The sequence below is a fragment of the Myripristis murdjan genome, chromosome 23 (assembly GCF_902150065.1).
Source record: "Myripristis murdjan chromosome 23, fMyrMur1.1, whole genome shotgun sequence".
NCBI classification, from domain to species: domain Eukaryota; kingdom Metazoa; phylum Chordata; class Actinopteri; order Holocentriformes; family Holocentridae; genus Myripristis; species Myripristis murdjan.
The window spans coordinates 17,832,543-17,855,317 of NC_044002.1; the positions used below are offsets into that span (position 1 = coordinate 17,832,543).

The window sequence follows — 22,775 nt, forward strand, 5'->3', positions numbered from 1 at the left end:
GCACATATACACACAAACACACACCCACACTCATGCCCACACGCACACACACACACACACACACACACACACACACACACACATACACACAGAACATCGCTGTCATTATATCCCCCGATGGAGGGAGAATACCTGAATGAAATTACAATAATCATTAGGAGCACGGCGCATCCCAAGCCATGGAAATCCATCTGTTCTTCTGACTGCTCTCTCACACACACACACACGCACACACACACACACACACACACACACCCCTCATAACCATCACTCTCTCACAAAGGAGCACTAACATCAAAATCATCACACGAGAGACAGAGCCAGTGTCATTGTACTTTTTAAACGCTCACAATCAGGATCTTATTCACAGCTTTCAGACACTCTGATTTGGGCAGTGTGTCAGTGTCTGTGTGGGTGTGTGTGTGTGTGTGTGTGTGTATGTCTATGTTCTTGGCCCTTCTACACCCTCCATTGTAGGCCACTTGTCCCTTCCACGGCTAAGCTTGCCTCTGACCTACTCAAAATTAACATTACTACAATTTCTTTGCGGGCAGGAGCGAGGCAGACGATGGCAATGAGGGACATTCTGGATAAACCTGCTAATTGAATATTCAAGAGACCATAAAAACAAAACAAAAAGGGCACCGTTACTGCGAGTTTAGCAGAAAAATGTTACCAATAATGAAATGCAAATGACATGCAAAATGTCTCAGGTGGCATTCACTAAATTCGAGCGCTGTTAGCAAAAAAAAAAAAAAAAAAGTTGTAACCCAACAATGAACAGGGGCGACATTTTCATGGAAGTCAAAAAGAGTTCCTCTGGCTTCTATACTTCAGTGTACAGCACATTATGTTGAAGTCATGTTTTTGTAATGTTTAGATAAAAGGACCTGGCCCATTATGAAATTAAAGAGGTTATATGGGTTAAAGCTCAAATGCCTGTATTATGAAAAAAAAAAATCCTTACATGAAGTCCAACGCTTTGTGTTTCTTAGGACTTTTTTTTTTTTTTTTTTTATCACCGAACGATGGACACTGCATCATTTCTACAAATCATAACCATTCTTTATGCAACATCTGAGTGAAAGGGGAAAAAATGTGGTACTGCTGCAAAATCAGTCGATCATTCAATAAATCTTTACATCCCAGCTGCACTTTTTCTCTCATAATCCTCTTCTCATGTGATACATGTATTTAGATGATGCCACAAAATGGGAAAACATACACTGATTGCAAAAAACTGATTTTATTATTATTATGTTTTTTAACTCCCATTATCTCTGTATACTGGAAAACTTTATCTTTATTGTTGATGTCATGCCTGACCAGTGGGCATGAATAAAAATTTGTACCAATGAAAACATCACATTTTTGAACAATCATGATCCCCTTACATCGAATAAAAAACCTTTTTCTGGCTAATTACGATCCCATTGGTTGATGCTTTTGAGGGATGCCGCTCTGCGCGACGTCCCGCCCTGGCATCCTGTTTCAATGGGAAATACATCAAGTTGAGGAAGCAAGAAGCTCTTGATGCAATTTAATGAGGTGAATATGGAGGGTTTTTATTTTTCAGTTTTCATTTTTTGTCACTTGAGTCCGTGCAGTCCTCGCTTTTTGGAAATTGATTTGCTTTTGGAACGGCATTTACTTTAACTGATGGGCTTCACTGCAGTTTGGCACGGAACTGGTGTGATAAGGACCGGGCAGGAAGGAAGTTCCCATCCCACGTCATCGTAACACACCACCTGGTCTGAAAGCAGCTGGAAAGCATGGACGCACACACACACACACACACACACACACACACACACACACACACACACACACACACACACACACACACACACACACACACACACACACACACACACTCCTAGTTTTTGCGTGGCAGATCACTGTTCCTGTTTTGCTCCTTTGTGACAGATTCGCAAATAGACTCAGTTGCTGATGCTGATTTGCTCTTTCTCTCTCTCTCTCTCTCTGTCTCTCTCTCTCTCTCTCTCTCTCACACACACACACACACACACACACACACATTCATAGACACACGTTCCCGAATGCCCACTGGAGATTGATTGAACAATGTAATTAGCCTTAATTAGCACTCATTAAAATTGTTAAAGGTGCCCCCTGTTGTGCCAGGCTGCAGGTGTGTGTCTGATCAAACCTAACCCCCCCCCACCCTCAACCCCAACACACACACACACACACACACACACACACACAAATACACACATACAAAACCTCAGCAAGACAGTGATTTGAACACCAAACAGCTGTGGCCTCAGCACGTTATTTTTAATAACTGTTGACAGTGTTTCTATTTCTGCACTAAATCATTCAGGAGGAGCCAGCTGTAAATGGCTGTCAAAACCAATATGACTGACTTTTTAAATACCGTGTCTACACCGAACACATCAGCCCTGTGAAAGCCTGCAAAGTTGGCTCAGCTGTATTTTAGCTGTCGACCTACAGTTGCACTGCAGAGGTTTTGACCACCTGTGTGAAAACTCGACTTTCTTTAGCTATCCAAGTGCACGGCCTCAACTTTGTGCAACTATGAAACTACAAAACCTATACTTTCTTTAACTGTGAATACGCAGCAAAGGAACAGTTCACCCAAAAATGAAAAGTTTGCGACCACCCGCTTACATCCATGCCAGCTGAAACACAAGTGTTCCACAAAAGTGCAAAAAATGGCAATTAAATTTTTCCATTTGGTTTGTGCAGCCTAATCCCAGTCCTCTGAACCCAAACGATAACATCCCATGTGGGAAAGACCTACATTTACACTTTTATTTAGCAAAAATCTTGACTAAATCAAATAGTAGCAAAACAGTCCACCCAAACTTTGCATGTCCACGTTCTGCTCGATGAAAACTTGAGAGTTAAGACTTGTGTGAGGCCAGCAGCTCACAAACTGAACAAGAACCAAGCAACTGCAGGATGTGCAAATAAGGAAAAGGTCGGACAACTAAATACTTGTGAGTTTGCGAACTGTGAGAGAACTCTTGCAAGCAGGTTAGTGTGAACTGTTTTGCTATCAAAGGCTACAGTAAAGAACTGCACTAAATAATGGTGTGAATAAATCCTAACCCTTATCTGTGTTTCAACTGGCAAATAGGAAAGTAGATAGAGATAGAAACTAAGATTTTTTTTATTTTTTTTTTTTAGGTTAAACTATTCCTTTAGTTATAAAAGTAAGCAACATCTTCAGCTATAAATGTAAAATTCAAAATGGACCAATGACATTCTTTAACAGGAGGCTTTATCATGCATTGTTTATGAACCCCTGAGTGTCAAGTGAGAGTGGCAAATTGGATTAACGCTGTTGGTTTAGCCATTAGTGTCAGTGGTGTCAAATGACTAAAAGTATGTTGATGTATTGTATGGTGTGTGCGTGTGCGTGTGCGTGTGTGTGTGTGTGTGGAGGAGAGGGAGGACTTCTTGAGAAAGGCTTTCAGAGGAGATGACATCGTTTTGCACTTTGGGGGAGTCCGTCATGCACACATAAGCATGTGATGTACATACTCATGCATACACAGGTGCTCGCTCTCTCTCTCTCTCTCTCTCTCTCTCTCTCTTTCTTTCTGAGTGGGAAACTTGCCACCACTATCACCATGGTGATTGCTGCTCAAGTGGGTGACAGTGGTGCTTTGAAATGAAGCCAAGTGGAGCAGAGATACACACATACACACACAAGTTGCCAGGTTGGCATTTGTTGCAAATGTCTTGTGAACGGTTGCCAGCTTAGCTGTCCAACTCCACCCCCCCAAACCCTATTTTGGGTCCCAAGGCTCATCTAGGCCTCCTCTGAACAAGCAAATTGGATTAAAGAGACATAAGTGAAGGGTTGCCAAGAGAGCTTTTACCACGAGAGACATGAAATATGCAACAGATAACAAAGAAGGTGCTTGTGGACAAAAAAGGAGCATCATGCAATGTGTTGTAATGCAGAGGAAATCAATGCTCTGCATGTTATGTGGAGATTTATGAAATATTAACCTTGCATGCTTATACACGTTCCCAATGTCACATTTACAATCCTCAGTGTTGCCTACGTGTGCGTGTGTTTGTGTGTGTGTCCTGAATGTGTGGCACACCACATTATGATTCTTAAGCATTACACACTCCCAAACACATCAGCAATGACCAGCGAAGATGAGGGACTGCGGTGGTCTCTCAGACTCACATCTGTCTTTATTTAAATGGATTTCTTCACTGGAAATTATTAATTTTCTTTTAGCGTTTATGTGAAAAGCAGGATTTCCCAAAAAGCAGGAACCCTTAAAGTGTGTTTACTTATGAAAAAGTAAAAATTCTCCTGTTTAAATTCATGCAAATATTGGATTATTTTAAATTAAACTTAAAAGGTAAAGTGCACATGAAGGGGTCTGTTCCAAAATGTTATAAATCCCTTTGAAATCTCATTATTCAGTATCTCTAAAATGTAGATTGAGAGATCCAGGTATTGGATTATCATTTTGTGAACTGAGAGATTACAGTAAATTACCTATGTTTAAAAAAAAAAAAACAACAACAAAAAAAAAAAAAAACATATAACCATTATTTTAATGTAGTGCTGTCAATCATTGTAAGGCTAGGTGCTGCTTTTTTTCCCCAAATAGTGGATATCTCAGCTTGGCACCTAACTCCTCAGATACTGTATGAAAATCTTGAATTTCTGTTGCATGAAAACACTGAATCCTTGATGCATTAACCTCTAAAGGTTATAATGAAAACAAATGGCGGTTCACTTAAAGTAGCTCTTACTGTTTCCCCTTACATTTGCCTGGCTGCCTGTCACTTTCTAAGAGCATCACCCTCATTAACTTGTAACTTCTTGAGTGCAGAATGTTTTGCTTCAAAATAACTTCATATTGCAGTAAGACCCCTTTCCGAGCTGCCTCTACAATAACACTTTCTTCCAGCTTGACCACTGAGTGTCTATACAGTAAAAGCCCGAGTGAAAAGATTTTTTTTTCTTTAAATCAAGAACATAATGTAAACTCCCATAGACTGCAACGGTGAATAAGGCACGCGTGTGTATGCTAATTGAGGCATGCAGAAAGGAACATATGCACACACCGTCATGAAAATACACACACAAACACACACACGGTACAAAGGCAGATGCAAAAATAGAAATCTGTGTTTGTGGCCACACGGTTGGTGGACTGGCTGCTAAGTAAGCATAATGAAAAGGATCCATGTAACATGTCTCAGTGTTTGCATGTGTTTTATCAGTGTTTTAGCGCTGACTAAATAATACAATGACAATTAATGAAATGTAAATGCGTGCACTGCTTGTTACTTCTGTTTTAATAGTCGACAATCACAGCCAATTACCTGGATTTTCCGGTATATGATCAAACATCGCCCGAGCTTTTCGACAGCAAAATAAATGAGTGAATCAGTCAATCGGCATTAGACTGCACACGATGGATGACGGTTCAGGCAATGTGAGGTTTCTGTCCTGGAAATACAGACATTATTTTCTCTCTCCTCGGGAGCAAGGACAAAAATATAGTGGTGAGATGTAGTCTGCTGTGTGTGTGCAGGTGTGAGAACTTTATTCGCATCAAAGAATAGTAATTCTGATCATCTTAAGCTAATCGCCGAGGACCCCAGCGCCGGCTCGGTGGACCAAGTAGCAGCCACTCCATCTGAACAGCCAAGGCTTAATTTTAAACCTAAGAATTCGTCTGCAAAGTCTGTGAGCCAGACAGAACTAAACAGACTGAATGCCAGGTGTGTTGTCGAAGACATGCAACCTATGTCAACAGCTGAGTCCGCTGCCTTCAGCAAAAGCCAGTGGCAAATCGCCTATGTGTGCATTAACAAGAGAACCGAAGCAGACATTTAAAAGTAATGCAAAAGTAATTCGACACTTGTGTTTACTCGTGCTTGTGTGTGCTCGTGAACACTGGCGTATCCACTGTTAAAAAAGGAGAATGCACCCTTTACTCTACATTAGTCCTCCCAGTCATCGAGCAGCAGCTATTGTAACATACTGCACATAGCATTATGTCTATGCCTGACACCTCAGAATAATCCTCTGGATGTGAAAATCAAAATTGTAATGTTTTCTATTTTCTGTTTTACTGTTATTGGCTGTGGTTACATCTGTCTCATATCAAATCAGGCTGGCTCGCTTTAATTGTGAGGTGTGTACACTCTCTGATTGGATCTTGGGCACGTGTGGACATAAATCTGGTCATAAAGTGGATATTGCAAGTAATATCGTTATTTATCACGCCCCAATTTATGTCGCATTACGCTAGTTTCCACATACCGTATGTGCCACAATCGGGATTACAGGAGAAAGACAAAGCATGGGGTATTGAAGGCAAAAAAAAAAAAAATCGTTTTGTTTCCCACAGATTTATTCAGCCATTCAGTGTCTGAGAGGCAATGAGCTCTGTCGGAGAATGTATTTCTCTCTCCATAGGGACCGCAGGAGCAGTGCGGAGATATGACTTTGCATAAATCATACGATTACACTGCGCTCTCCTCAACATCTACCAGCTGCTACAAGTTCTATTTTTTTTTTTTTATTGTCTGGTGTCCGAAAGATCAGGGAAGTCCTACAAACCTGCGTATGACGGACTTCTGTCAAAACAGACCCACTGGAGCCTCCTAGTGGTGGCACCTAGGCATTACTAGGGGGCTCTGGGTGCAGGCGACGTGAAGGCGACGTATTTTTTTTTTGCATATACTATCAACACTGCAATGATACAAAGTTGGTTGAAAATCGGCAATGCAATAATGCTGAATAAATCCAATTTCATATCTGGCCATAGAGCTTGCAAACAAACATCACATGTGGACAAATCAATCTGAGATCCAATCCGACAGTCTGACGGCTGACGCTGCATTGAAAGGACAGGTGTAACCACGGCCTTTGACAGGTTTTTCCTGGACTCACGCTGTCACACTGTCGATCGAATCTGCTACCTTTTAGTTACAGGAGAGGCTGTCTAATCACTTGGCCACCCTGCCACTATCAAGTCACCCTGTTATTCATTTTTGTCTATCAAACCCAGTGGGTTTGGTAGTCTCACAGATATAGAGAAAACAATTTCCCCGCAGGATTCATTCAAACCACACGAGTTGCCCATGAGGTGCTGTACATCTCTTAAACAGCGCTGTAGTTGGGGTTAATTCTCTTTGGAGAGCAGTATTTTTCCCAATAGGGCTTTGCTGTTAGCAAATTTACTCACCCCAGAGGTTTCTCCATGCGACTGCCCAACGATCCGACCACCTCCCCAAGAGTACAGCTGGCCTGTCCCAGAAAATCCTGGAGAAAGAGAGAGAGAGAGAGAAAGGTGGAGAGTTTTAAAAAGCATTCACTGTGCAACTACAAAAAAGGTCTATTTACATCTCTTACTCTGTCACTCAGACAAAGCGTAACACAGACACATACAACAAATGCGATCAATGAGGCAAAAATGAAATGAAATTAACCCACAGCCACATAGACCCCCCCTGCATCTCTGCAGGCCAAAAGCTTTTCAGACTCCTCCAGCTCCACCATTGACAGATAATATCGAAAATCCAGATTGAACCTTCCTCTCACCTACCCCCCTCTGCTCCACTGCCACTTTCCTGCTCCAATAAATTGCCGTCTTTGCCTGCCACAGTATGAAACTGTAACAACTGATATTGACATAGAGGCAGAAAAGAGGGAGACAGATAATGGAAGAGAGAAAAGGAGGAGAGAGGAGAGCGTATATTCAAACTATGGAGTCCTGCATCTGGAAATGACACTTCTGGGAAATCACTGTTAAAGAACAATTCCGGTGTTTTTCAACTAAGACCCCATTTTTCCACCATGTGAGGTCCCAACGACTGATAGCCACATGAATTTTTGAAATTGGTCCGGTATTGAGCAAGAAGGCTTCAGATGGCAGCTGTGTAACGGCTGCAATGTAATCACACGGGGCATCAGTGCATGTCAAATTATGTCCAATAAAAGAGCCTGTTTTTGCCACTAACTGGTTGAGATTGTTATTATAAATGTCTGACAAGATTAGAGAAAGGATCCCAATTTCAAAAATGTTTGTTCCTGTCAGTTATTTTAAAAAGGTGGAAAAATGGAGTCCCAGGTTGAAAAATACCAAAATTATCATTTAATTAAAGGGAACAGTTTGAGTCAGAGACTTTGATTAAATATCAGTTACCGCTTAGCCATGTCGACCACTGATGATGTGACAAGAGGTTCCTGCATGACCACAGCTACAAACAAACAAAACCTACAGTTTTTTTGCATTGTATGTTTTCATTTAAGTGTTTACCTCTATTGTGAAGTAACTCCCCATTTATAATTAATCTAAAGTTTTCCCTACCATTGAGTAAGGCGGTGCTCTTAATGCTGTGGGATTTCTACTTTGCCTGTAATATAACTGCCAGTGGAAACATGAATACATAAATGTTTTCGCATGAAAATGGTTTGCATGAAAGATTTTAGTCTAAAAATATCACTAAGTAACCCTCAAAACACCAATTTTGATCAAATTCAAGTAGGAGACATAACATAATCCCTTCATACACACACACACACACACACACACACACACACACACACACACACACACACACACACGGACGGGCATATACCAGCTCAGATCCCTCTTCCCCCAGCCTGGGGAGGTTATTGATGAAACATGGCATCAGCATCTCACTTTCCCCGGGGGACAGACTGGTGAGAATGCTAGTCATTATTGGCCACCGTCTCTAATATGTGACTGGAAGGGCTCCAACCAGCACCAACATAATGGATTCTCTTGTCTCCAGTGATTAGACTGTCCGTCTGTTAATCTGTATGTCTGTCAGTAGGGCTGTCTGTCTGTCTGCCCGCCTGTCTTTCTTACAGTTACATGCAGAGGCACCTAGGACCAGGTATACATGGGCCACAACACAATTTGTATCACGATACATCACAATACTCTGAATACTCTGACTGAATGTATAAACTGAGCTTAAAATGCAAGCTATTATTATAACCTTAGTAGACTAATGAAATGTACAGCATATTATGTGATCAATCAGGTGACAAACTGACTCAAAACTTTTTAATTCAAAGTTCTTCTTACAATGTATTAAAGTAGATATCAGCATAAAGTACTTACTTTACAAAATGCACTAAAATGTACATGTCATAACATCTTATGGAAATGCATATCCACAAAGGGCTTGCAATACATAGCTGTATTGATTTTTTTTTGCCCAGCTATTGTCCTCCACTGTACAATTTATATTTGAAGCTAACTGACTTGATGCTGGTCAAAATAATGACTATAAATGTCAAAATTACATTTTAAAAATAGTTTTCTAGGACATAAAACCTTTTTTTGTGATATAGAGACTGTGTGGTCATGTCGTACATTTTCTACAGTAGCAACTGAGACACGGGTAACTGAAATACAGAGGTCTTGTCTTTAGCCCTGTCTCTACTCCATAACACTGAGCCGGCTGAGTTAACCTGAACAAACTGTTGGTTTTTGGCTCTCCCAGCTGGCAAACACTGCCTATTCCTAAAGTTGACCTGGGTGTTAGCTAGTGTGCACTTTACCCATGTTTTTCTGCAGTAACCACACACTACGCTATAATATTTTTGGTCTGTTGTTTGAAGTCCTCATTGCAGAGTGATATGATATGCGATGTGTATTTTGTTATTCTGAAATAAAAGACCCCCGCATGTCTTTATTGGCCATTGAGAATAGAGTATTCCATTATCCTTGACTAGACTGCCAAGTTAACATTGGCTAAATACATGTGGAAGTGGAAAATGATCTGTTCACAAACAAAAGCAGCACAGAAAAATAAAGTGTGCCAATGCCAAAGCATGCCAATAATAAAGATGTGAACTGAAAAATGTCATCAGCTGTTCAAAGTGAGCTGAAGACCTGAAGGCCACTAGAGGATGTGCTATGAAAGCACTAAACAGCTGGCATTCAAGAAAAACCTTGCATCTCCACTGTATTTTTGAAATTTAAGACTCAGTAGTATATCCGTGTCTGCCTGACCTCCTGTCTGTCTGTGGGGGAGTGTGAATGACTACATTCTCTGTAGAAAGGGACTTTCTGTGTGAGTGTGTGTGTGTGTGTGTGTGTGTGTGTGTGTGTGTGTGTGTGTGTGTGCGAGTGAGTGTGTTTCATCTCTCCTTCGCTCTACCTTTCCCTCTATATTCTACACTCATTCTCACCCGGTTCCCCAGGTGTGCCTGTGGCCTACAGCTCCCATGTTGAAACACCGTCTAATGGCTCTCTGGTATTTTCCCCTGAGGCTTGCATCCAGGCTGGACAGACAGTGCGCTGCCTCTAAGCCAACATCTCTTCTGTAGGAGATTATTGATTTCCACAAAGTGAGGCGAGGGGGAGGACAGGCACAGAGTGAGGTGAAATGAAATGGGAAAAGAAGAGGTGGAGACAGAACGTAAGTGAGAGAAGGAGGGCAAATGATAAGAGGAAAACGCAGAAAGCCAAAGAGAGAGGGGGCAAGGCCAAAAAAAAAAGGAGTAAGACAACAGCAGAGACATGTAATGCCTCCAGAGAGGCAGCAAAGCTGTGTAAAATGAAGAGAGAAACATCCTGAGGCGAGGATGAATGGGATTAAGCTTGCTGTTCAGGGACCGGGAGTGTTTCCCACTATGTTATTCAATTTATCTCCATTTAGTTTCACACAGTTCCATGCCATGGAACAGTATGCCAGAAGTCCACTTGACCGCTGTTTTAAAATTGCATCAATTACTCTCACAAAATGACTTCTTGCGAAAATTACACTCGCTATGAATTATTATCATTATTTTAGATACTGTAGATAGCAGATATTGGCCAGGATACAGTTTTATTGTGATGATAGCACCTAATTCAGTTACCCTGTGGGTGTTGGACTCCGCCAGGGCTGCCCCTTGTCTCCAATTCTGTTCATGATCTTCATGGACAAGATTTCAAGGCACAGTAAGGGAACGGAGGGTGTCCAGTTTGGTGACCACAGGATTGCATCCATAAATTTTGCAGATAATGTGGTCTTGCTGGCCTCATCAGGCTGTGACCTTTAGCATTCAGTGGGGCGGTTTGCAGCTGAGTGCGAAGCAGTCAGGATGAGGATAAGTGCCTCTAAGTCTACGGCCATGGTTCTCTGCCGGAAAAAGGTGGTTTGCCCTCTCCGAGTGGGGAGTGAGGTACTGCCTCAAGAGGAGGAGCTCAAGTATCTCGGGGTCTTGTTCACAAGTGAGGGTACAGTGGAACAGGAGATCGACAGGCGGATCAGAGCAGCAGTTATGCGGCCGCTGAGCCAGAAGGTGAGGCTTTCGATTTACCAGTCAGTCTTTGTTCTAATCCTCACCTATGGTCACAAGCTCTGGGTAGTGACCAAAAGACTGAGATCGCGGATACAAGCGACGGAAATAGGTTTCCTCCGCAGGGTGGAGGAAATCCATTCCCCGGCCAGGGAAAAGATCTTCTGGGCAGAGCTCCTCAGCCTGCTGCCACCATGACCCGGTTTTGGATAAGAGGCTGAAAATGGATGGATGGATGCATGGATGGATGGAGTTTACCGTAAATCAATGCTGTTTGCTCTTTGCTGAGTTGTGAATGAATCTTTGGTTATTTGTAGCATCAAATTGCAGGTGTGGTTAACGAGTCACCTCAATCGCTTGATTGAGACTCCTGCGCTAAAATCACTGTGACTATTCCTGAGCGTTTCTTGCGTGTTCTGCCATTCAGCCTAATGCCACATAATGTAAGACACGGCTCTGTACCGTGCTATAATTAAGTGTAATGGCCAGATAAATGCTTTTTTCCTGTGATTTCCCATCCCTTTGACAGGTACATGAGGTGTTATTGAGAGTAACAATATCATCTCCTTCTCATATTATCGCTGTTTATTCCTCTGAGGTCATGAAATGGCCCTTCGATCCCTCAAGGAAAATGCTACAGGAAATAATAGACATCATCTTCCCTGATATCAAGTCCATACATAGTGACACTGACTTTCTTTCAAAATGGCAAAATGGGGTCACTAGCACTTAAGAAGCATCTTGATAAACTGAGTAGAAAGTAATGTTGTTGCTGTTTTGATATTATCATTATTATTACTATTATTATTGTTAAGGTTGTTGTTGATTAGCTGAGTACAAACTAAATTTTCTTGCTGTCCATACAGATTATACACAGTTTATGAACAAAATATCACAAAATCAGCTTATAAATACATAAGTGACTTAAGTAAAATAACAGCAATACTGCACTTGGAAAAAATACACTCTTTCATTTAACAGGGTTCAACAATATTACATTTTAAGTGAGACGTTCACCTGCTCATATTTTGACTTTCCCCTTTCTTAATTGCGGTATTCCCCTTTAAAGCCCCAAGGGTCAAATTTCCAGTCTGGTCTACCTCCCTTTGGTTTTGCTTTTTCCTTCAGATAACCTCGACCCATTTCGGTTTGTTTATAAAAGACAATTCTGGGAAGGCATGTGACTGTGTGTCTGTGTCATACGCTATGTGGGCAGACCGGTCGGGCCAGACACTGAAGACCAAACACAGATAAGAGCTGAGGGATGGAGTGTGTCGCCGCAGGTCGAAGCAGAACGAGGCTCGCCGTCTGCAGCTCTGCTCAGACACACATCGGGAGCTGAGAGTCAAGTCACGGTCCACAGCTTGAAATGACCGAGTTTTTTTTCCTGACACACACATACACATTCAAAGTGTCTCTCCACTCTGGTGCTTTTGGGAATTTTGGTTTTGGGATGAACGTCCATCCCTCTTTTGGTCTCGGCAGTTAGTTCAGCAGGTTGCAGCACCAAATTTTCAACTTAACTGTGGTGAAATGCACTAATTCATAACATTAACATTCATAACATTAACACCTATTTTGCGCATACATCTTTTTGCCAGGAAACAGCATGGCATTTCAAATGACAGTGGCTCATTGTCATTGTTCTCATTGTCATTGTCATTGTCCCTTTTAGTATTTTGCACTTTGAGAGAGAAACTCTGCATAAATTCTACCTTTTAACAAAGTCTATAATGTTCAGTCTTTGTTGCCATTATGGATAATGTGTAAATTTAATTCTATTATTGATTATTATATTGAGAGGGGTTGCTATTTTTTTGTCCTCCCTATTTACACCCAAAACTGTTACTTAAATTTGAATTCAATTGATGTTGTTCCTGCAAGCACGCCCTTAGGACATGAAATGAAGTCTCTGTCTCTGTGAGTTTTATGGTTACAGCTGAAAAACAATAATTGTCTGATGAGGGGGACAGAATATAGGAAACACCCCTAAATCAAATGCAGTCCAGTCCAACAGCAGTACTATGAGCTCAATGCCCAACATAGAATTGAATGAACACCTCTATTACTGTGACAAAAAGAAAACCTGAACATTACAGGCATCAGAAAAGGAAACTTCATGGCATAACAGTTGTATTGGATTGTATTAGATTATAAAGGTGGACCTAATAAAGTGGCCACTGAGTCTATATGATGTGGAAAAAAAGGCAGCAGAGTACCTTCTGATGGTGAAAGGTCTCCTTTATCACTCTGCCTAACAATTAACAACCGCTTCTGTGTTAAAATTGTGCTACAGCATAATCTTACTTTATTTGGCTGGTATCTAGAAAAACTGATGTGCAATACTGGCACCTTTTTGGCCTTGAGACAAGACATGTGTCACTTATCCTGCTCTCCTCCCCCTCAGTTGGTCAAGGTCACACCCCATCACTTGTCACTCATCTTCATCAGCTATCTCCCTTGGAGCGCTGAGTCTGAAGCAGAGGTAACTGGCATCCAGTACAAAGAAAGCAATACTGATGTTCATGCTGATGCTTTTTGACAATGCAAATTTCCAACAATGCAGGACAATTCTGCAGCCTATCATTACACCCAAAACTGTTACTTAAATTTGAATTCAATTGATGTTGTTCCTGCAAGCACGCCCTTAGGACATGAAATGAAGTCTCTGTCTCTGTGAGTTTTATGGTTACAGCTGAAAAACAATAATTGTCTGATGATGGAAATCCTAGATCCAGATAACCGCTGAAATATAATGAAATGTTGCTCGGCCCAGCGCTCGCCTGTCTGCCAAATTTCATGGAAAGTTTTTGAGATATCCTGCTGTCAGACACACAAACAAACTACCGCGGGTGAAAACACAACACTTTTGCAAAGCTAATTAACTACTGAAGTCAGAAAAAGTGATAATGAGCTTTCCTCTAAACATCACCTTGGAGACCCGTCGCTGAGGTACCAGTCGTGTCTTCCTGTTTGAACTACAATCCCCATGGTACAGCAGGCAGGACAGGGCTATTATTGTGCACCAACAAAGAAACTTATCACATTGTTGTTCCTAATTACTGTTATGGTAATCACCGCTATCAATGGAAAAGGCGGAGGCGAGTGGGGGAGAAATCGGTGTTTATTTCATATGCTAAATGAACTAAGGGCCGTTCAGGGAATGTGCTATTTCAGTAGATGATAAACACACTCATTGTAATGGCCAGTTATGAGAGAGGACTGAAGCTAATGGGAGGTAATGACAAGGACAGAGATCATCCACACAAAAGCACGCACTTATACACTGAGATTAGCAAAAGAATGAGACACAGATAGACACAGATATGTGTAGGTAATACGTAAAGTTCATATATTGCATAGATTCTCCATGTAAAATGCAGAATGAGTAGGATTTGTTGGTTTGTAAACTCAACATTCAAAGTTGGCCCCCTCCTACCTGGCTAAGGTAACCACGGGCAGTGAATTTCCATTTCCTAGGATGGCAACGTATGAAATGACATCACTATCTTTAGAAAAAAATTTGATCACAGACTCCAACAGGAAACAGACAAACAGCGTGTCGCCCCTCATCCTCATCCTCTCCCTCAGTGCTCGCCAGCAAGTGCCAACCAATTCACTCTCATGAAGCGAGCTTTGTCCGCTTAGCATTAGCACCATGCTATATTTCTGCATCTACCATTTCCATAGCCTCCTCTCGATCTGACACTGCACACTGTGATTGGCTGGGAGCTACACACCTTCTGCCCAAAGGCCGACACCCAGAAGAGTCCCAAAATCAGCAAAACAAGAAAACCCAGGCAGAGGGCAGGGTCTCTGCACATACACACACCAACACACACTTCTAGTGGCTCAAAAGTGATGATGGAGAGGGTTTTTCTTTTTCGTCTTAATATTCAGATTCAAATTCCTTTTCTTCCTAAAAAAAAAAAAAAAAAGTGGAAAAAAATGCCAAGGGCATGAGATAATCCCACTTGTCTTCACTTGTTTCAGGAATTTCCTGGGTACAAGTATAAATATGTTGACACAGGATAGGGCAAATCAAGAAAATGATGGTGACACTGAAAGAATTTGATTCGCACTTAAAAACAAGTTCAATTATTAATCATCCCACTGAAGAAAAACAAGCACTAATTTACTCCTTAAGACGGAGAATTTTTTGCATCGTGAACATCAGGCATGCAACACTCAAGCATGCATCTACGTATAAATCTTAAAAAAAAAAAAAAAAGCCAGAGCAAGTTTTATTACTCACATGTTTTGACAAGTTGGCGCTCTTGGAGTCAACATCGTACCTGAGAGAGAGATAGCGAGAGATAAAGTGAGAGATGAGGAGAGAGAGAGAGAGAGAGAGAGAGAGAGAGAGAGAGAGAGGAGTCAGTGCATTAGAGAGCTATAGAGGGTGACAGGAGCTCAGCTGGGAACACAACAGGGATTACAGACAGGGAAAGTCAGTAATGGAGCCAAGCAGCTTGTCACCTACAGTTTTACCAAAGGCTCAGGTTATTGTATTTTACTTCCCAGCATTGCAGCCATGCTCCACTAAACTGACACTAACTAGACAAACCGGCACTAACACGTCCTCAAAGGAAAATTGTTTGTGCTGTTGAATTTGCGTGTGTGTGTGTGTGTGTGTGTATGTGTGACAGAGAGAGAAAGCCAGACAGAGATACCGTATGTGTGTCCGTTCCTTTGTGTGCATTTATGCAAGCCAGTGCTGTGAGTTTGCTTGTGTGTGTGCAGCAAAATACCACGCCGCTCTCGGATGCGTGTTAGATTATTCACGCTGTGTCTTGCTCGATTCCACCCATAAGCCCCTTATACAACACCTGGGGAGAATAAAAAGAAATGTGGCCAGAATTGGACCCTCCAGTGGCTGGAGGCAATCAGACAGCCGTTCACTTAGCAATCTGAGGTCATTTCACAGCTCAGGTCATTTCACCCACCATTGAAAAACGGATAGCTCTTTCCTGGGTAATATTTTGGAGTGGCAATTTACTCTCCAACAATGCTTATGGGGAAAGTATGGAGATCCTGTGTGTGCATTTGTGTGTGTTGGACAGCAGTCGGGTTATTGGGATTCTGAGCCTTAATCTGAAATGGAGTTTGACAGATACTGCCTATTCGGGAGTGAAAAATTTCCAATAACAATATGCTGGCCAATATTTTGTTTTCATATATAAACCCACACATTTGTAGCAAGGAATTCCTGAATTTGGCAATCAAGTACTTGCAGTAGAGATAACTACTGGGAACTTGATATTTTACAGTTGAACAATAAACTTCTTAACACAATCCACAGCTCCATCTGCTCAGCTGTGATTCGCTATTCTGTCACTGCTATACAAAGTATTTGATAACACTTTTACTATCTCAAGTGCTTTTTAATGCAATATTTACTGTCTTTTTTGGCACATCAGTCACCATATACACAAATATCAGTATACAGTATCTGTATCTGTATCTCTATGAGCCAATATTGTCTGATAAAATTGCCCAGCCGGGTAAATAGCTGATAAAGTCGAGATGAAATGAAAAATGCCTTTTTAACACTTTTACATCAGATCCCTGGTCATGTTTGTTTATCTATTTGATGATATATGCAAAAAAAAAAACCTTTGCATTATTATATTAAAATACAATCTTTTTTCTTCCTGTAAAACAGAATAAGACACCTGCTTAGGTAGGCATGAACCAACCAATTTCAACCAATAATATGACATCCACTGGTCAAGCAATCCTCTACTTTTAGCGGCACAAAGCTAAGATTCACACCCACTTTTTGAGGTTCAAATCAAATTCCTCCCAACATAATGTCCCACCTGTTTGTCCTCTTTCACTCAGAAATATGTCACCATACAAAAGCTACTCTCACATCAATGTTTCATTTGGACTTTTAGTGTGTAAACTGCTTTAAAATCCTGATTGCAATTAAAAATCTTTTTTAAATGTGTTTTCCAAACCTCTTGAAGCCCGGTGACGTCTGTAACAGACAGTCCATATGCGTCATCAAACTGTAGATGTCTTACAGTCAGGGTAAGACATCAGCCTTTCTTGAACTTCACTGTTTCTCTCTCTCTAAAAGCATAAAAATCCTTCTCTAACTCATCTGTTTCTCTTTATCTACACCTACTGCTTTGCTTTTAATAAGGTAAATCAGTAATAATGGCTTTTAGATTCACCTGAATAAGTGCATAATAAGAATAAGTGTCTCTAACATTTTATACATCCAGCATACTCCAAACAGCCTTGAGTCACCATATTAACACTTCACAAATATTAATGGATCGCACTGCAGATATGTACTTATGTGTTGCACACCAGACAATACACACTTTACACAGTGCTGTAAATCAGATTGAGGAGCCGTCCAGTTTTATAACAGCGGCTCTGTGTGTGTGTGTGTGTGTGTGTGTGTGTTATTCCAGACAGATCCCGTCTTCATGGGCCTGAGGGCAGGAGTCATTCTTTCATCTGCTATCATTTCAGACCATGTTAGCCTCTGCAGGCCAGCAATACCCAGCTATCCATCATGGGTGTCATGCTCACCAGACAAGCAGCAAGCCACACACACACACACACACACACACACACACACACACACACATACGTGTGCACACACACATACATGTGCACAAACAAAAAGGCCAGTGAGTTGTTTTGTTTCAGTGAGATGCTCACTCCCATTCAGAAACCCACTCAAGAGTTGTCTAGCCCAATGGCATGCGTTCATATTTATTCAGCAACTCAAACAAATGACCAGGCAATGAGACAAATTTGTGTACAGACACATACCCACATGTGTGTGCAAGAGAGAGGAGAGCACCTCTAAAAAGCATGACACTGAAATAATCAGTGGACAAAATTAAAACCAATAGTTTATATTTTATGACAGATTATGGCAGACTTTAGTCTGTTCTTAGGACAGATCTAACAATAAAGACCTAACTTAAGGATAACTGATTCAGGGGAAAAAATAACAAATATCAAAGTTAGAAATGACAACTGTAACAAAAGATATTTTGGAAACACGGCAACAGAATGTAATTCTTCGCTGCAGGATGTAATGCCTGGCTGCACCTTTTGACAAGAGGGCAAAAAAATGATAGACAGATTTTAAAAAAATAATAATAGAAATGATAGATTACATTTCTTCCCTCCCAGGTATTTCCAACTGTAAGTGGTATTACTGCAAAGTGTAAGTGTTTAGGAACCACAGCAACTCAGCCACCAAGTGGCAGACCACGTGAAGTGCTGAGGCTCATAGTGCGTAAAAGTGGCCAACGCTCTGCTGACTCAGTACCTGCAGAGCACCAAATCTCCTCTGGCATCAACATCAGCACAAAAACTGTGTGCTGGGAGCTTCATGGCATGGGTTTCCATGGCCGAGCAGCCACATGCAAGCCTTACATCACCAAGTACAATGCCAAGTGTCAGATGAAGCGGTGTAAAGCAAGCCACTACTGGACTCTGGAGTGGTGGAAACGTGTTCTGTGGAGCGACAAATTACACTTGTGGGTTTGGCGAATGCCAGGAGTTTGTTGCCTGCCCGACTGCACTGTGCCAACACTAAAGTTTGGTGGAGGAGGGATAACGCTATGGGCTTGTTTTTCTGGGTTCGGCCTCGGCCCCTTAGTTCAAGTGAAGGGAAATCTCAATGCTTCAACTCACCGAGACATTTTGGTCAATTCTCTGCTTCCAACTTTGTGGGGCCAGTTTGGGGAAGGCCCTTTTCTGCTCAAGCATGACTGAGCCCCAGTGCACAAAGCAGCTCCATAAAGGCATGGCTGGCTGAGTTTGGTGTGGAGGAACTTGACTGGCCCGCACAGAGCCCCGACCTCAATCCCATCCAACACCTTTGGGATGAACTAGAATGGAGACTGAGAGCCGGGCCCCCTCATCCAACATCAGTATCAAAGCTCACAAATGCTCTTCTGGATGAACGGGCAAAAATTCCCACAGACACACTCCAAAATCTTGTGGAAAGCCTTCCCAGAGGAGTGGAGGCTGTTCTAGCTGCAAAGGGGGACCAACTCCATATTAATGCCTATGGATTTAGAGTGGGAGGTCATAAAAGCTCCTGTAGGTGAAATGTGGAGGTGGTTTATTCATGGTCTTTCAGGTGTGCTCCTGCTGTGCCACCAGTTTCTTAGTGTGTGTGTGTGTGTGTGTGTGTGTGTGTATACATTCATGCATACACACATACACCATTAATCACACAGCACTGTGCACGATGGATGCACTGGTCTGAGAGACACACACACAAACACACACACACACACACACACACACACACACACAGGACAGATGTCATGACTAGGCAATCTTTCCAAGCGTAAAAAATATGTTCCTTATCTAAGATGCTAAGCTAATGCCTAAAACTTCTGCTCCCAATAATATTAACCAGCAAAATGCTGCAGCATGAACTTTTAAAATGTACGTCATTTTCCATATTCCATATGCCTGATATCAAAAAGGGAAAAAAGAGAAAAAAGAGGGAAAAAAGGGAAAAACAAAAACAACTTCATTTCTTAAATCATAGGATCCATTCATCAGAAGTTTTTTTTTTTTTTTTTTTTTTTTTTTTGTCAACCTTCCAGTTAAATTACTTGTTTCTCTTTTGAAGTGTCATTACTTCTGTTTATTTTGCGCTTTCCACCATTTGTTAGGTGTTTTGTTAAGTGTGCAATTTTGGATCAAAACTCACTTATTCATTGTTTACATGTTTTAAAGGCTGTCGAACCCAAATACAGCATGTTCACAGCCCCCAAGTTAATTCACTGGCTTTAACAGCACTCTCCATCTCCATCCCACTCTCAAACAGACTGTTGCATGTTAAACTTGGTCATCTGCCTGAAAATAACAAAGGGTGTAGTTGTTCACTTCGGACAGTGGTATTAGTGGCTGAGAGTGTTAACAAACACTTGGTAAATACATGAAGCAGAGGAGATTTGGAGGGTTAAATGCTTCTCTTTCCCTCAAGGGATCTGTCAGCTCCTATATCACTTCCACCATTCCCTAGTACCCCCGTTGTTATGGCAACCATCGCTAAACCACACACAAAGACACACATCATCATCATCATCACACATATACACAGGAATACACATAACAACACACACACACACACACACACACACAAAGAGAAGGAAAAAAAATCACACATGCAAGACACAAACAGACACACACACTTCAGCTTTGCTTTCGTCTTGGAGTGGGTTTGCCCATGTGACCCCGTGACCCTTCCCATGTGAGATGACAATATGAATATCTGCTGTGACAGTACAGTCAGCTGAGATACTGAAACACTGACGCACACACACACACACACACACACACCAGGATAGCATGGTGTACAGGGCCACTATCAGAGGAGACGGCACACACAGATCCACTGACACCCAACCACAACCAGGAAATCCACTCAAATTATCTAAAACAAGGCCACATTCCCCTATTTTTTTCACAAATTAGGACACCCAGCAGTGAAACTATGTTTGTATTTTTAACAATTTGGACAGAGGGAAAGCGTTGACAAGGGGAAGCACGGGGCAGGGAGTTTCTTGGCTTAAAACCTGGAAGCAAAGCTGACAGCTCTGAATTCATGATCACACTTGGGTGCAAAAAGATTGTGTGAGCACCGCTTTTGTTTTTCATTTTTTTTCGAGTAGTTTTCCACCTGCCACTGAATGGCCATTGTAGTGATTTTTGTTAGATATGACAGCTTTTCAACTAAAATGTTTTTCAGACGCACAACCATGAACAAAGCCATATCTGCTGACATAAACGTGTGAAAAACAGAGATTTTCATGTGCAAGAGCCCTTTATCCAAATACTCTCTCTCTTTCTCTCCGGCTCTCTCACACACACACACACACATACACACACACACACTATAAGGTATAGCTTTCAGACCCCAGTTGGCTTTGTCAGTGCAGTTCCCTGGTTAACAGATTATAATGTAATTAGTTTCCATCTCATAAAATAAATCCACAGAAATCCCCAAGTAATTTGATTGGAAATGCAATTTGAGAGCAAAATGAAACAGAGAATTCCCTGAACTTCTGCCACTCTGGTAGCTTAATAAATCTTAATAACCAATTTTCCTTTATAGATCACATCTCTGTTGTTATTTTTGTTCCGGAAAAGGAACTCAAAAGAAATTCATGATGCAATCCATGAACCTATAAGATGTTGAATTTGCAGGCTAGAGACGGATGACAAAAATCCTTATTAAGTATACTTTAAAACGATTTGTTAAACAACTTGTTTATCCAAAATACAAAAAAAAAAGCCATTTCCCACTTCCCACTTGTGCAATCTATCCACCAGGGGGGTTTCTGTGTGATTTGGTGAGGTTTTCTAGTCTGGTGTAATGTTCCCTGTCTCCCTTCACCCCAATACAACAGAGCTGTGTGGGTATTTAACCGTGAAGCTGAAAATTTACATGTGAAAAACTTAACGTCAACAAGCCTTTCCAAAAACAAGGACGCAGATACTCGACATCATACACAGCCCCCTGGAAACGTTGCCAAATCACACATTAAGTACGTGGACAGATAAATTACACCAGGGGTAAATTGGAAAACATATTTTTCTGATATTTTGGGGGGACTGTTTCTTTAAGTATGAATAAGAACTGAGGTGCACCAATAGTGTCTGTACTGCAGTTAGGCTGGGATTTAGTACCTACTCAATAGACAGATGTCACCTCTTTTAGCAGATCAAGCATTCATTTATGGGTCACAGCAAATTTTGGCACACATTTCACACACACCACACACCGGCTCGACTTCACTTACAGGTCAAATCGGAGATTCTGCCGCTCCTCAAAGAAGTAGTCCAAAATGAATTTCCGCACAAAGTCTGGGTTTAATGTGTTGTCAATCACCTCCGTCCTCCCAAACTAGATAGAGAAACAGAAAAAAAGAGGCTTCTTATTAACTAAATGGTGGAAATGAAAGCAATGTGTTGGTTTGCTGCATAAAATCAATTTGAATCCCTGACACTGTCCAACAGGAGATACACGTGACGCTCATCTTTCGTTGCTGAATCTCATCTAACCTCATAAACCCTTGAACTTATGCAAATCGTATTTTCTCAGATTGGGAATTTGCGTCATGTGAATATGTGAATATCAAAAGCCTGGAAGGTATCTTTAGGACACGTCAGCAACAGGCTGAATACTGAAAATTATGTACAATATAACAGTAATGAATGCAGTGAAGCTAAACTAGCATGTCAGCGGGGGGTCAGATAGGTCCCCGTTTGGCATTTAACTTGTAATGCATGTAGATGAGGGGTTACTCAGAACTATGAATAACCGAGAATGATTGGGGCTGGAAGATTCGCCCCCTCATTTACACACATGAATATTCATTAACTTGAAACACTGGAGATGTGCGCTACAGTCCCACGCATATGCTCTCATACAAGAACTGTAGCCGCCGATGGATTTATCAAGTCATTT

The 22,775-nt window shown here is 41.5% G+C and overlaps 1 protein-coding gene across 3 annotated transcripts in view; it reads right to left on the bottom strand.

The window, feature by feature from the left end:
- Positions 1-22,775, bottom strand: part of LOC115355299 (copine-8) — a 110,052-nt gene that overhangs the window by 51,728 nt on the left and 35,549 nt on the right. For 2 of the 3 annotated variants that reach the window (XM_030046046.1, XM_030046044.1), the window contains exons 4-6: positions 22,108-22,211; positions 15,561-15,600; positions 7,227-7,303 (exon numbers count right to left, since the gene is read on the bottom strand). In XM_030046046.1, coding sequence (XP_029901906.1) covers positions 7,227-7,303; positions 15,561-15,600; positions 22,108-22,211 — 221 coding nt within the window. Of the gene's footprint in view, positions 1-1,560; positions 1,764-7,226; positions 7,304-15,560; positions 15,601-22,107; positions 22,212-22,775 lie in introns of those variants that run through there. The other variant, XM_030046047.1, reaches the window with a different exon arrangement.